A 15174-nucleotide genomic window follows, 5' to 3' on the forward strand; every position below is an offset into this window, starting at 1 on the left:
CTTTATTTTATGTTAAAAATAAATTTACAAATAACAATGAAATCTATATTATTGGGATGTGGTAATTTTTTTTTAGTAAATAAGTAGGTAAACAAACAATTATACGACGCATTGTAAATTGTTATTTAAAATTGATATTATTGTTTTTCTTTATCTAAATTTTCGTGTAAAAATATTTGAATAAGGAAAAAAATTGTATTAAAAAAAACTTTTTTTTTAGTATTTACTTTGCATGATATTTCCCATTTACTGATTACAAGATTTTTACTTTTATAAATCCTTCCTTTTTATAAATCAATTATAATATAATTATAAATCAATGAATTTGATTGTTTGCTCTGATTATGTTCATCTTACAACGAACAATTTTACAGTGGAGGTGGTGATGGTGGTGGTGGTGGTGATGGTGGTGGTGGTGGTGGAACATCATTATTTTTCTTTGGTTCTTCCTCAGGTAATGGAGGATTAATTAGTTTTAATTTTTCTAAAATTATCGCTTCTCTTTCCCTTTTTAAGCGGCGATATTCTTCTAACGGTAACCAAGATTCTCCATTAAGAAACTTAATCTTTTTTAATTTTTTATTAAATCCTTTTCTCTGTGTACTAGTGTATTTTCTTTTTAGCGCCGGAATATGTTCTGACACTGAAAATCAAAAATAAAATCTGTTAGTCTTTGTCACTATCAATCAAGTTTATTTCAAAGGGTTCATAGTATTAAGTGAATGATTTTCTTAATATTAGGAAATTTAATTTGAATTTTAATATCCTTATTATTAATTTAATTATTTAATTAGAAGGTTTCGTATGAATAAAACGATAACATTCGGACCATTGTTGTTTTAATAAAGGTTTACTCCAACGTTTCGAAATCTAAATGATTTCCTCTTCAGGGAGTCTATCAAAATTACAATAAATTGTCAAATAAATAAATACAAAAAATAATTTAAAAAAAAATAATTAAAATAAATACAGTGAAACATCAAAAATAAATATAGTCAATGATAAATTAAATACAATAATAATAATGAAAATAGAAATAAAAACAAATACAATAAAAATAAGAATAAACACAATAGATAGTAAAAAATAAATAAAATAACAATAATAAGCAATAAATTAAATACAATCAATTTAAAATAATCTTACCAAATAAGAAACATATGTCAAGTCATAGAAATAATGGTCAATTGCGGTGTCAAATTAATAAAAACAAAACCACCCTAACGTTGGAGAAAAACATAGAGTTTGGAGTTCAAATCTAAAATTGAATGAATCAAATTCACTATAAATTAAAAATTATATAAAGAATAAATTAATAATTTAAAATTCGAAAATTAAAATAATAGATTACATACCAATCAATCCATTTTTTAAAAACAAGTAATAACTGAACAGACACATTATAAATAAAACATATGATAAATAAATAAATAAATCACACAATCTATAAATAAACAATATAAAAAGAAATAAATAAAATAAAATATTATGTGTTCTGTTCCCAACGTCAACTTTAAAACTGATCTCCAAACACTATCGACTCTTTACAATAAATTATCAATTGAACAAAACGAAAATAAAAACAAAAACAATTGTATAAGAAATAGAGAATAACGAAAATGAGCAATTTTTCATTTTAAATTGTTAGAAATAAAATTCAAAATTATTTCATACGACTTATCAAAATTTTCCAAGTCTGTCATTTTATTTAAGCTATTTTTTCCTTCTTTTTTAATAAAACACATTTCAGCAAATAATCGCTTTTTTAGATTTGATTCAACATGCAATATCTCAAATTCATCCCATTTTATAAAGTGTGAAAAAGTGTCATTTTTGCAACTCGTTAAGTGATCACTGATAACATTATGATATTTTTCATTTAATTCAATATTTTTCATATGTTCTAATCTACGAATATGTAAAGGTCTTTTTGTTTGACCAACATATGTTTTTCCACAACTACAATCCAACTTATAAACACAATCACATTGATTTAATCCATCAAGTTTATCTTTTCCGAGTTTAATAAAATGATCAAGTTTTGAATTTACATTAAAAATAGTTTTAATATTTAATTTTTTAAGTAATCTTTTAATATTTTCTGATATTCGTCCATAATACGTAAATACTACACTTTTTTCTTCCTTACTGATATTGTCAACATCATTATTATTTAATTTAAATAAATTTTTGTTTTTAATTTCTAAGATTCGCTTTTTGTAACATGTTTTTTGATGAATTCATCTGGATAATTATTTAATCTTAAAATTTTTGTGACTAAATTAATTATTATATAAAATTAATTATTTAATATTATTTTATCTGTAAATTATATTTAAAATTTCCCTCCATTTATTTAAATTATTAATTATTTTAAACCTCTTTTATCAAGAATCAATTTCTGCAGCGATGCTTATCAGTACTCGCATTTGCCTAGAGCAGTTTTCTAGAGAAAGGGAAAACTGCAGAAAACCCATTCCTGAATACCTACTAATTTTATTTATAATTATTAATTATTCTTATGTTTATTTCCAATTTATATTCCTCAAATTAATACATATATATGTATAATAACAAATATACAGGGTGATTTTTATATTCCGGACCCCCTAAAATTTTTTTTAATCTCATTTTTTTAAAAAGTGGAATTAAAAAAAAATTAGGGGGTCCGGAACATAAAAATCTTTTAATTTTAAGTCAATTAATTCTTTTCTCAACTTCTTGCAATTAATTATCTCTAATTTATCTTTTTTTATTAAATATACAATCTTTTAATTCTATTTCATTATTTCAAATAAAGTATATATACAAGGCGAGTTTACATATTTTACTTCGGCCCTGTTGCAATCAAGAAATTTTGAAGTTATACTAGGGCGACTTAATATTTAATTCGTCCCTGAGTAACGCTATACCTAACGTTGTGTTCAGGCCTTAAAATACGACCACGTGGATTTCATAAAAACATTTCATATAAACAAACAAAATATTGACATTCATTACAAAATGAACGCTTCTATTTTGTCAAAGGATCAACAGAAACGAGTAATATCAGTCAAAAAGAAAGGGCCATCAAAGGGTTTACGTAATGTTCTTGCTCAACCGTTTAATAATTATTGGTAAGAATAAAATATATATTGAAAATAATTTATAATTTTTTGTTAAAATTATATAATAAATTAATCTCGAAATAAGTTAACGGTCAAGAGTGAGACATTCTTTGAAAAAAGCCACCAAAAAAAAATTTTTTTTTTGTCAATGAAATATGTTAAAAGTATATATATATATACATAAAAACAAGTATATATAAGGTAGGTTTATAGGTCTGTGTAAAGGAGGTTCTACAATAGATGCAAGTCCAAGTCCAAGTACAAGTACTAGTGCAAATTTATTGTACTTGGATGCGCGCGCAACGTACTGCCAACTGTCGCTGAGGCGCAGTTGAAAATACTGGATTCAATTTTTAATTATAAATTAAATAAATTAAATATAATTGCTGCCATTGCTGGTTGCATTTAATTAAGTGAGGTAAGTAATCTTAAAAAAATAAATAATATTATTTTGAAAATAAAAAAATTGTGTGTTATGTGTACATAACCTATATGCAGTTTTAAAACATTGAAAGTAATTTTACATTTTTCACAGCGTAATAAAATTGTAATTGTTTAATTAATTAATTAACTAATTAATTTAATTAATTAATTAACTAATTAATTTAATTAATTTAATTGATTAATTAATTAATTAAACAATTACAATTTTATTACGCTGTGAAAAATGTAAACTAATTAATTAAACAATTACAATTTTATTACGCTGTGAAAAATGTAAAATTACTTTCAATGTTTTAAAACTGCATATAGGTTATATACACATAACCCACAATTTTTTTATTTTCAAAATAATATTATTTATTTTTTTAAGATTACTTACCTCACTTAATTAAATGCAACCAGCAATGGCAGCAATTATATTTAATTTATTTAATTTATAATTAAAAATTGAATCCAGTATTTTCTACTGTGCCTCAGTAACAGTTGGCAATACGTTGCGCGCGCATCCAAGCACAATAAATTTGCACTTGTACTTGTACTTGGACTTGGTCTTGCATCTATTGTAGAACCTCCTTAATGCGTAGTTGCCACTGTTCTCAGGGGATAAATTTTTTTTTTGCAACATAATTTTCAAATGGTTACCCAGATCAAATGGATTTAAAAATTTTACCAACATTTTTTGCAGGAGAATTTCCTAAACTTTCAAATGAAATTATTGATTTTTTTCAAAAAATATAGTTTTTGAAAAAATCGTCCGCCATATTGGATCCGCCATTTTGAATTTTTAAAAACTGACATCGGATTCGTGATCAGCAACCTTGAAAACCCCCCGAATAACAAGTTTTGAGCCTATTTTATAAATTTAAAATCTTTTGTTAAATAATTTTTTTTAAAAACATTTTGCCAGTTTTTATTTAGAACAAACAAAAATCACAATTTTTATTAAATATTTAAAAACGTAATAATTTATTATGAAACATTCTTTACAATATCGTAAACTTTTTTTCAATTGTTAAAAATATGTTATTAAAAAATTAAAAAATAATAAAATATTTATTTATTAACTTTTTAATAACATATTTTTAACAATTGAAAAAATTTTAGGATTGTAGAAAATGTTTTATTGAATATAAAATAATTAATATTTATAACAAAAATTCGGATTTTATCTAAAACTAAAAGAAAATAATCAAAATATTTTTAAAAAAAAATGATTATTTTTAACAAAAGATTTTAACTCAACATAATTTTTTCTGAAAATTTAATCTTTGAAAATTGTTTAAAATGAATTTAAGTTTTAATTGTAAAACTATTTTTCAGTTTCGAGCTTATATTCGCCTCCTTAAACTTTAGATTAAAAAATTTTCTTTTCGAATTTTTTAAATTAAATTAATTTAAAATTATAATAATTAATAGAAATATTAAATATAATAAATATTTATTCATAATAATAAAATATTTATTAACTTATTTAATTATTTATTTATAAAAACAGTTTTAATTGAATTTATTAAGAATTAAATGTATATAATATATAATTTTTTAAAATTTTGATTCATTGAAACGTTTTATCAATTTTTTTTGGTTAATTACTTTAGAAACAATTTGCAGTAGTTTCATTATTTTAATCACTAAAACTGTTTTTAAACCTCTATACTTACAATATTGCTAAGCGACCGTAACGTTGCTAGGTAACAGTAAGCAAAACAATCTTGTAAAACTTAGTATACTATTGACATTTTTTTCTTCACATTGAATTGAATTTTACAAGTGAAAAGTAAATGTTTAAAAATAATCTAAACTCAAAAGATTAATTATTCAATATAATGTCGGACGAAGTGAAACCAGAAGTAATTAAAAAGACTCAAGATTTGCTTGGAAAATATTTTAAAAAACCTCCACTCACTGAAAAATTATTGAAAAAACCTCCATTTCGATTTATTCAAGACATTGTTGCTGCAGTAATTAAGGAAACAGGTTTTCTCGAAGGTTTATTTATTAATGAAGAATTAAGTGCAAATATTTCCAAAGATAAAGAAGCAAAACTTGCTTTTTTAACAAAACTTATTGATATTATTAAATTAATAACAGGTCTTAATCTAACAGTACGTGCAACAAAAATTATCTCCGGTCATGAACCAACAAAAACAAATGAACTATTGCAGGCAATTGGAAAAGCATTAGATAAAAAAATTAGCAGTAAAGAAGCAATTCTTCATTACAAAAATCGTAATGAAAAACAAGATGGTAAAAATTCGTTAAAAAAAGAACGAAATGTTAAAAAATCAATTACTGGTACTTCATCGTCAGTAAATCAGAAAAATGTAAAAAAAGATATAAGAGAAAATGATGGGAGAAAATTAAAAAAATCTAAACCACAGGAAGAAAAAATTGATGAAAAAAAAGTAAAATCAAAAGATAAAATTGAAACTTCCTCGCAGAAAGTTAGTAAAATTGAACAGAATTTGAATCAAACTCCTTTGGAAAAAACATCCGATGTTGTAATAAATCCACCTTCTGAAAAAATTCCCACAGAAAAGCCAATTGATGTTCCAATAAGTCGACCACCTTCGGTAAAAGAATCTCAAGATATTAAAAATCCTACAAATGAAGATATCAAACCACAAATAGTTCGTCAAAAGAGTATAATTTTAAACACTGAAAATGTAATTGATAAAGATTTACCAAAAATTTTAGATACTCTCAATAATACACAATCTAATGAGGAAAAAGATGGTGAAAATTATATGGAAGCACAAAAGAAAAATGAAAATAAAATTAATTTACCAACACGTGAAAGTACATTTTCAGCAAAAAGTCGCAATTGGATAGATGCAGGAAGCAATCCAATAAATACTTTTAATATTATCGTTGAAAATCAAGAAAAAGAAGAGGAAGCAGAAAATGATATGGTCGTTGTTGAAACTAATAAAGAAAATTTATTTAAATCCTATCAAGATAATGATAATAATAATGTAACGGAAGATCATGGATATCTTGTTGCACAAATTTTAAAAACAGAACAAGAATTAGTTAATACAAATAATATTGATCCTATTAATAAAAAAGTGGAAATTGTATGGCAAACAGGAGTTTTAAAAGAACGAGAATCAGCTGTAAAAGCAGTTGGTAATTTGAGAAATTTAATTCAAACATTAATTAAATATACAAATCCTTTGGGTAAAGTATTGGATTATTTACAAGGCGATATGGAAATTACATTGAAAGAATTAATGGATTATAGAAAACAATATGCGTCGGTTAATGAATTACTTGAAGAAGAGCGTATGCAGACGGAAAAATTTATGAATCATATGGAAGAATCATTGAATGATATTAAAATGCATGTTTTTAATGAACAGAATAAAATTCATCAAATTAAAATTAATATTTCAAAAAATGAACATCAAATTCAACGTTTATTAAATGATAGTGCCTAAAAAATTTTGTTGAAACAGTGTGTGATATATATTTTTTTTAATTTTATAAATACAGTCAAATCTCGAAACTGAGATTTTAGAAAATTTCGCATTTCTCAATATTCGTAAATGGAAGTTAACATCTTTTGTGTAATTACAAGTAAGATACATTACAAAAATATTTATTTATTTTTTTCATATTATGAGTGTTTCACTCAAATTTCATTATTTAATTTAAAAGAATGATTAAAAATAAATTTTTCTTCTATTATTTTTGTCTAAACATTATTTTCAGTTTATTTTAATTAATATTTACAGGCCTCGGATTACACGACTTTTTTCGACTTATTTTAATAAAATGCGACTATTTCGACTTTTTTTTACATTTTTAAAAAAGTTTTTTAAATAAAATATATTTTTTTTAGTATAAAATGCAGATCTTCTTCAGATCTCATTTATTTCAATTATTTAACAAATTTTTAACTAAAATTCTTCACTAAATTAATTATTTTTAATAATTTTAATGAAATTCATCACAAATTCAATTATTTCAAATTATTTTTCAATTAAAATTTTTATGAAATTTAACAATTGTTTATAATTTTAAAAAAATATCAAATAAAAATATCAAAAATTTTTAATTCAAAATAATAAATCAATTAAAAATCAAATAAAATTTAATTATTTTCAAAAATTTCAATTCAAAATCAACTAAAATTTAATTATTACCCAAAATTTCAATTCAAAATCAAAGAAAATTTAATTATTTTCAAAATTTTCAATTCAAAATCTTTTAAAATTCCATTATTTTCCAAATTTTCAATTTAAAATCAAATGAAATTCAATTATTACCAAAAATTTCAATTCAAAATCAACTAAAATTCAATTATTACCCAAAATTTCAATTCAAAATCAAAGAAAATTTAATTATTTTCAAAATTTTCAATTTAAAATCTTTTAAAATTCAATTATTTTCCAAATTTTCAATTTAAAATCAAATAAAATTCAATTATTTTCCAAATTTTCAATTTAAAATCAAATAAAATTCAATTATTACCCAAAATTTCAATTCAAAATCAATTAAAATTCAATAATTATCCAAAATTTTAATTATAATTCAATGATTTTCAAAAATTTGAAATTAAAAAGCTTCTAAAATTTAATTATTTCTAAAATTTTCCATCGAAATTTTTTTTTTGAAATTTAATAATTTCAATTATAACTCTAAGGAAATTAAATTATTTTTAACTATTTTTATAATATTCTTTGAAAATTCAACTATCTGAAACCATTTTTCAAATTATTATATTTTTGTCCGCAATTTATAATAAATTTTTTAGTGAAATCATCAAAAAAATTTTAATTAAAAATCACTTGAAGTTCAATTAATTTTTAAAAAATTTCAATTGCAAATCTTTGAAAATTCAATTACATTTAAAAAATATTTTCCAAAAATTGTTTGATAAATTATTTTTAGTTCTGTAAAATTTAATTATTGTCTGAAAATTAACAAAATCTTTTAAAATTCAATTATTTCTAAAAAATTTCAACTTTAACTATTTCAAAAGTATTATTATTTAAAAAAAAAATTATTTAAAAATCTGTAAAATATTTTTGTTAAAATAAAAAAAATCGACTTTTTCGACTTTTTTTGGAATATAAATCGACTAAAGCGACTTTTTTTTGTGCCTTTAAGTCGATCCGAGGCCTGTATTTATTATTCTATTACATTTAAAATATTTACTGATAATTATTGATATACTTTGTAATAATATATATAGTAAAGAAATTAAACTTTTGTTTCTATTTTATAATTTACAATTTGTTAATAGAAATAAAATATTTAAATTAAATTTAAAATTTAAAACATCGATTTCTTCTCTAGTTATTTTATACAAAATAAAATTTTAAATAAAATAATTTATTAAATTAAAAATAAAATACTTATTACTTTTTTTTTGGTTCAAATTGTAGATATTTCAAAATTCAATTTATTAGAAAATTTAAATCTAAAAAGTCTGCAAAATTAATTATTTTCAATAATTTTAATGAAAATTTTCGAAAATTTAATTATTTAAAACATTTTTCAATTGAAAATGCTCTATTCAATAATTGCCCAAAATTCTTGCAAAAAAGTTCAGAAATTAAAATTTACAAAATTTTCAATACAAAATCTGAAATTTGATTTTGTTGCAAAAATCTGAACTGTAGTTTCTCTAAAAATCAATTATTTTTTAAATATCTAAAATTCTTTGTCAAATTTATTATTTTAAATAATTAAAAAAAAAAAATGTTAAAAAATATTTTATTAAAATTGAATTATTTAAAAGATTTTATTTAATATGAAATTTATTTAAAATTATAAATTTAAATATTATTTATTTAAAATATTTAATTAAACAAATTTTCAATTATTGTCCGTAATTTGTAAAAAAAAAAAAAAAAATCTTTAGCAATTCAATTTTACAAAAATTTCAATTTAAAATCCCTTGAAATTCAATTATTTTTAAAAATCTTAAATATGTAATTTCAAAACTCAATTATATTTAAGATAATTTAAAATTCTTCTCTAAATTAATAATTTTCAATAATATTAATCAATTGTTTTAATTCTAATATTTTTTTTATCTAGTTCATCTGAAAATTAGTCAAATAAAAATTTAGTTGAATAAAAATTTCTTCAAAAGAAAATTTCCCATCAAATTAAAATTCGTTAAAAATTCAAATTCTGTGAAATAATGATTTGGTTAAATTAAAAATTGAAATTTTAATTAAAATTTATTTTTAAAACTGTTCGTATAAATCAGTTTTTTTAAAAAAATTTTTCTAAAAATCTACTTCCTCTTTTCAAAAATTTTAAGCCTCGTAAAAAAATAGTCTTAAAATTAAATTAAATCGGTGGGTGGTAGGTACAAAAAAAATTTTTTTTTCTCTGATTTTCTTCGAATTTTTATCAAATTTTCGTTGTTCAATTACACTCCCGAAGAGTCTGCTTAGGTGGCACTACAGTGTAATAAAAAAAAATTATTTAAACATTAATTAAATTTAATTTATTTAAAAATCTTTATCTATCAATCTAATGTTCATTATTTTTATAGGCCAGTTCTCAATAACGAACAAGTTGGACCCTTCGAACAGATTTTAAAGAAGTAAGTTTCTAAATACATATTTTATTGCATGAGATTTTTAATTTTTTTGTTTTTGTTTTTCATGTTTTTTGAAAAACTTAAATTTAGCAGAATTTTCAATGAACTGAATTTTTATTTGTCCAAAATTTTATTTATTCGAATTTATATTAAAATTCTTAAAATGCTAAATTTTTATTTGCCCGAAATCGCAAATGATCGAAAAACAATTGACAGTAAGATTTCGGCGCGAATTTAAAAATTAACCAATCAGAAATTATCAAGAAAATTTTGAATGGTTAATTTTTAAATTCGCGCCGAAATTTTTCTGTCGATTGGTCTATTCGTCAATTTGCAATTTAGAACAAATGGAAATTTGGCATTTTAAGAATTAAAAAAAAAAATTAAATTAAAAAATCCGAATAAAAATTCGGACAATTGAAGGTTCAGAGAATGAAAAATTCTGTAAAATAAAAATTTTGTTAAATAAAAATTCATTATCTAAAAATTTTGTTAAATTTCTTAGTTGAGTAAATATTAAAGATTAATAAATATTCACAGATCATTATCTTTTCTACATCAACCAAAGAAATCTATTCCTTGGACACAATTACGGAAAATGAGTCGAGAAGAACGTTTAGCAATAAAAAAATCAAAATTAGAAAATAAAGAAATTTCCCCTTTAAGCTTGTTATTTGTCAGTGGAATTAATGCTGTTACACGAGGATTGGAAAAAAAATGTTTGAGTTCTGTATTACTTGATTCCCATGTTGAACCAATTTTAATTAAGCATATTGTCATAATGTGTGAGAATGATAATATTCCAATTATTTTAGTACCTGGTTTGAAAATTATTTCTTTGGAAACAATAGGATTTAAAACTGCTGCATTTGCAATTAAGGTATACTATTTTTTAAGTTCTTTAAATTTAATTTAAGGAGGTTATAGGGATAATAGATCTGATATTACCAATTTAATGAAACTTGGTCCACTACTAGATAAAGGTTTCAAAAAAATGTTGTTAAATTTTTGAGACCTCTAGGTACTTGTGAAAAAAGTTATGAGTGTTTTTGTTTTTTAACATTTAACATTGAGTCTTATGGGAATTGAGTACTTTCTCATACATATTTGTTCACCACAAATTACCTGATATTAAGAAATTGATGAAACTTTTTTTAATACAAAACAGATATATAATGATTAAATATCCGTTTAAAAAAGGGTCATTAGGTTCTTGTGAGAGTTGCAATAAATTAATTTGTAACAATATTTCACGTTTTATACGTTAAATTGAACAGCTGTCAGAACGTCTGGCAACGTTGCACACTTGATCATGCATATTATACGTTAATTTTGCGCGCTAAATTTTAAAATGTTGATTCTGATAGCACGTATAAAATACGTTATATTTAAAAAGAAAATAAAAGTTAATAAATAAAATTGATTATACATTTTTAAAATTAAATTAAAGTTAATTAAATAGAGGGATAATTGTTTTATTAAAGTAAACAAGTCATAAAGCAACCATTTGCAACTCGACTGACGTAATGTGGTGTTGCCAGACGTTTCACAGTACCGAGAAAGTCAAATCATAAAATAATGGTTTCTGTTTTGATTTATTCAGTCAATCCCTATAACCTCCTTAATATAAACTTCTTTCAATTTTAATTTTCTAGAGTGAAGCTCAAAAGTCAAAGAATGAGAATCTCAGTTGTCTACATAAAAAAATATTTGAATTATCCAGTGAATTTGAACAACTAAAATTATCCAATCCTCTACCTTTAGAAGTGATTTCTACATGTGAGAAAACTGCAGGAGAGATTTCTGCAGATTTTCCAAAAAAAATTGATACTCCAGTTACAGTATTAACAAACATTTATTTGCATAGATCTTCAAATGAAGAAAGAGTTTTTATTCCCGAAGAAGAGAATAAAGATTGTTCTCTTTCTTTCAATAAATGGACCGACTATATACCATTAGGAAATGATGAAGATTCGGAACCAAAAAAATTGTGTAATAAACGATATACCACATCGAATGCTGTTTATATACCTGTTAAAATGAAACGAATGCAAGGGAATAATAATAGAATAAAAGCAACGAAAGCTCAAAACTAAATATTAAGTTTTTGTTTCTAAATAAATTAAATATTCGAAAATAATATTCATTTATAAGTTTGTTACGTATTATAATACAAATAAAATTTTAATACCAATAAAAATTATAATTATTCTTTTAATTTTTGAGTCTAGATTTTTTATCTAATAACTTGGGAATACCTTTTTTTGAATTAAAATAATAGGATTCAATTTGGAATTTACTAAAATAAAAGAAATAATTGTTCACTAAATGTACAATTTATTCTTTTGGAATTTTCATTTGTGAAATAGAGTATTTTTATTAGTGTGTCAAATAAAATTTTCAATTAAATTATCAAGACTTACTTTTTATTTGATTCTTTCCTAATTTTGTTCAATATGAAATTAATCCTCGGTTGAATTTATGATTTGAAAATTAATACGGAATTGAATTTTAATACGGGATTGGAATTTTGATGCGATTCTTGAAAAAGTTGTTTTTAAAGAATTTGATTTTAACTAAAACTTTTTAAGAACAATTGAATAACAAAATTTGAATTTGGAGAAAAGAATTAACTTGGAGTGTTGGAAAATAACTTGAATACAAAACTTGGGAGCAATTTCAATTAAAACATGGAATTCACTTAACTGTTTTTACGGGAATCCTAGTTTTTAATATAGTTAGTCCCCCACTACAATTTTGAAATGTTTGGGGGAAAATTTTTAAGGGAAATGGAAAAGAGGGTTTGAGAAAACTTATAATTGGATTTTTCAAAAGAAAATGGTTAGAGAAAAGAAAGAAAAACAGAGAAAAACTCATTATAGGGTACGATTTTTATTGGTTCTTTGACCCAATCCTCCAGACAGGTTGAAACTATTGTGCTCAATTGTTGCGTTCAATGTAGGCAATTCCTATGCTTTAATTTTGGGCAATATATTTTTTTCAATATAAATATTGAATACAAAAATCCTTAATGAGTTTTTAAGCTGTCTGGCACCAGGGCCTTGTTGGTGTGAAGGAACAATAGCTTTTATTAGACTGATTTTTGTTAAGAAAATTTTATATTATGTTATAAAGATCAAATTAAAAGTCTTGATAATTTACAGTCAATAATCTTGTATAAATATTTACTATATGCTATAAGAATTAGACTTTGAGAAGAATTCAAAATATAAATACCAAGATATTATCACAAAAAAGAAAAATGAATAGGGAAAAATGTACTAGCGTCATTTGGGGTAAATATAAATATTATGTTTGAGATTAATTTAAAGATTTAAAATTAAGTACGACGACAATAATTTTGAATTCAACTGTAAGAGATTCTGCGAGTATTAGTAATATATTTTATTTTGACAATTGACAATAACGTACTCCAAGTTATTTCTTAAAATTTGTTTGCCATAGAAAACTAATTTTTCTAAATTATCGTCATATTACCACTTATATGAATTTTGAATAGAATTTTGTTTTCCTAGAATCTAAATACAAAAATTCAACTTTTTTTGAAACTCATGTATATAAATCAATATTATTGCTATAAAAATGTTAGCTACAGCTAACCTTTGACATTCAAATTGTCGCTATAATAAAATATAGGTATTAAAAGAAAATACAATCAATAATATCGATTTTTTTAAACTAAAGGAGTCATTTTATTGTCTTGTTTAATTCTATTCTGATCAAATTGTTGGAAACGTGGTATACACTATGCAGTAGAAGTTTTTCATTTCAAAATAAAATAGAATAGAAATGTAATAGAAAAATACTGATTCGTAAGTATTTAAAACTAATAAAACAAAATTTAGTACAGATTTCTTTAATTTAGTTACATTTGATGAGAATTAAAATTAAAAATTATATATAGAAATCAAATAAATAATTAATACAATTTTTTTAGCGTTTAACTTACTTATAAAACAATATGGAGCTAAGTTTTGTTTTAAAACTTTTCATTAGGATTTTATTCCAATTGTACTGCATTTATGAAAAAACAGTAAATGCTAATTACAAGTGGCTGAATAACTTAGAAACCACTTTAAAAAAGGAGACTAAAATGCATCAACAGCTTCTTTTGTACGAAAACGATTTTTACAACAGTATTATTTATGAGCTTGAAAAAAGTATTTCTAAAATGATACCAACACGAGTTGCTGATTTTAAGAGCATTATGAATGAAGACAAAGGGAGTATAGAATTACTTCCATATTTGCTAAAGGTAACAAGAGTCGTGATCATTCCGGCAAGAAATGAAAATAATTTGTCGAACCTACACAACATTCTTGACTCTGTTGCTGAGATGTCACAGCAGAAAACTCGCCCAAAAGTTCTGATTGCAACCAAAGTTGAAAAAAGTATGAAGTATAAAGAATTCTTTCAGATGTGTTGGGTCAAACAGTTTTTGGACATCACAATTCTTGAGCTAAAACAGCGTAAAGATGATAAAGCAGTACTGGTTGAAAATTACAAAACAGTGAATGTAAATTTACACTACTATAATCCATTCACTAAAAAATATACTAGAACTCTATTCTCAAAGCAAAGTATTTTGTTTCCGTACAAACTTCGTAATCTGCATGGTTACAAGATGAATGTGAGTTTATTTCACTTTCCACCTTATATCCACATTAATCGTAATTCAACAGGGCATATTTTAAAAGTCCACGGTCCTGACATCAACTTATTGAATGCTATGTCAAAAGTGATTAATTTTTTTATAAAGATGAAAATTTACAATTTTACCGCCTTCCCGAAAGCAAACTGCACTAATAAAGAATATAATACTGAAATGGTGAGAGAAACTATATTCAACAATCATCAATTTTCCGCTATACAGTCAACACTGACGATATCATGCATTAGAAATTTTGCCGAAACATGCCGAGGTACTAGGCCAATTAATATGGTAATATTAGTACCAATTTTTCCCAATGAAGGAAAATTTCTGATAACTGAATGGAAGCTTTTAAAAATTTTATATATATTTTGTTTAATTTTGAT

At 22.9% G+C, this 15174-nt stretch overlaps 3 protein-coding genes across 7 annotated transcripts; 2 read left to right on the forward strand and 1 right to left on the reverse strand.

Moving 5' to 3' along the window:
• Window positions 1–54: 54 nt before the first annotated feature.
• On the reverse strand, window positions 55–12857 carry LOC127285323 (mitochondrial association factor 1 form b1-like). 5 transcript variants are annotated; one of them, XR_007843586.1, is made up of 3 exons: window positions 1356–1666; window positions 1147–1258; window positions 510–643 (listed from the first exon to the last, which is right to left on the reverse strand). XR_007843586.1 is itself a non-coding variant. In XM_051311276.1 (2 exons), coding segments are annotated over exons 1-2 (276 nt in total). In that variant the 5' UTR covers window positions 12541–12857; the 3' UTR covers window positions 55–368. The 5 variants fall into 5 exon arrangements, 2 of the variants coding, with proteins under 2 accessions (XP_051167233.1, XP_051167232.1); XM_051311276.1 differs by lacking the exons at window positions 1147–1258; window positions 1356–1666 and adding an exon at window positions 12540–12857 and having other exon boundaries at window positions 55–643; XM_051311275.1 differs by lacking the exon at window positions 1147–1258 and having other exon boundaries at window positions 55–643.
• On the forward strand, window positions 2896–12334 carry LOC127285322 (uncharacterized). Its single transcript, XM_051311274.1, has 4 exons — window positions 2896–3116; window positions 10069–10119; window positions 10657–10996; window positions 11772–12334. The coding sequence occupies exons 1-4, from the start codon at window positions 3004–3006 to the stop codon at window positions 12210–12212; spliced, it is 945 nt and encodes a 314-aa protein (XP_051167231.1). The 5' UTR covers window positions 2896–3003; the 3' UTR covers window positions 12213–12334.
• On the forward strand, window positions 5257–7125 carry LOC127285320 (TRAF3-interacting protein 1). The gene has a single exon (XM_051311272.1). The coding sequence runs from the start codon at window positions 5378–5380 to the stop codon at window positions 6989–6991; it is 1614 nt and encodes a 537-aa protein (XP_051167229.1). The 5' UTR covers window positions 5257–5377; the 3' UTR covers window positions 6992–7125.
• Window positions 12858–15174: the final 2317 nt, after the last annotated feature.

Source organism: Leptopilina boulardi, unplaced genomic scaffold (assembly GCF_019393585.1).
Source record: "Leptopilina boulardi isolate dan_hultmark-lab unplaced genomic scaffold, ZJU_Lbou_2.1 LbouV2_330, whole genome shotgun sequence".
NCBI classification, from domain to species: Eukaryota; Metazoa; Arthropoda; class Insecta; order Hymenoptera; family Figitidae; genus Leptopilina; species Leptopilina boulardi.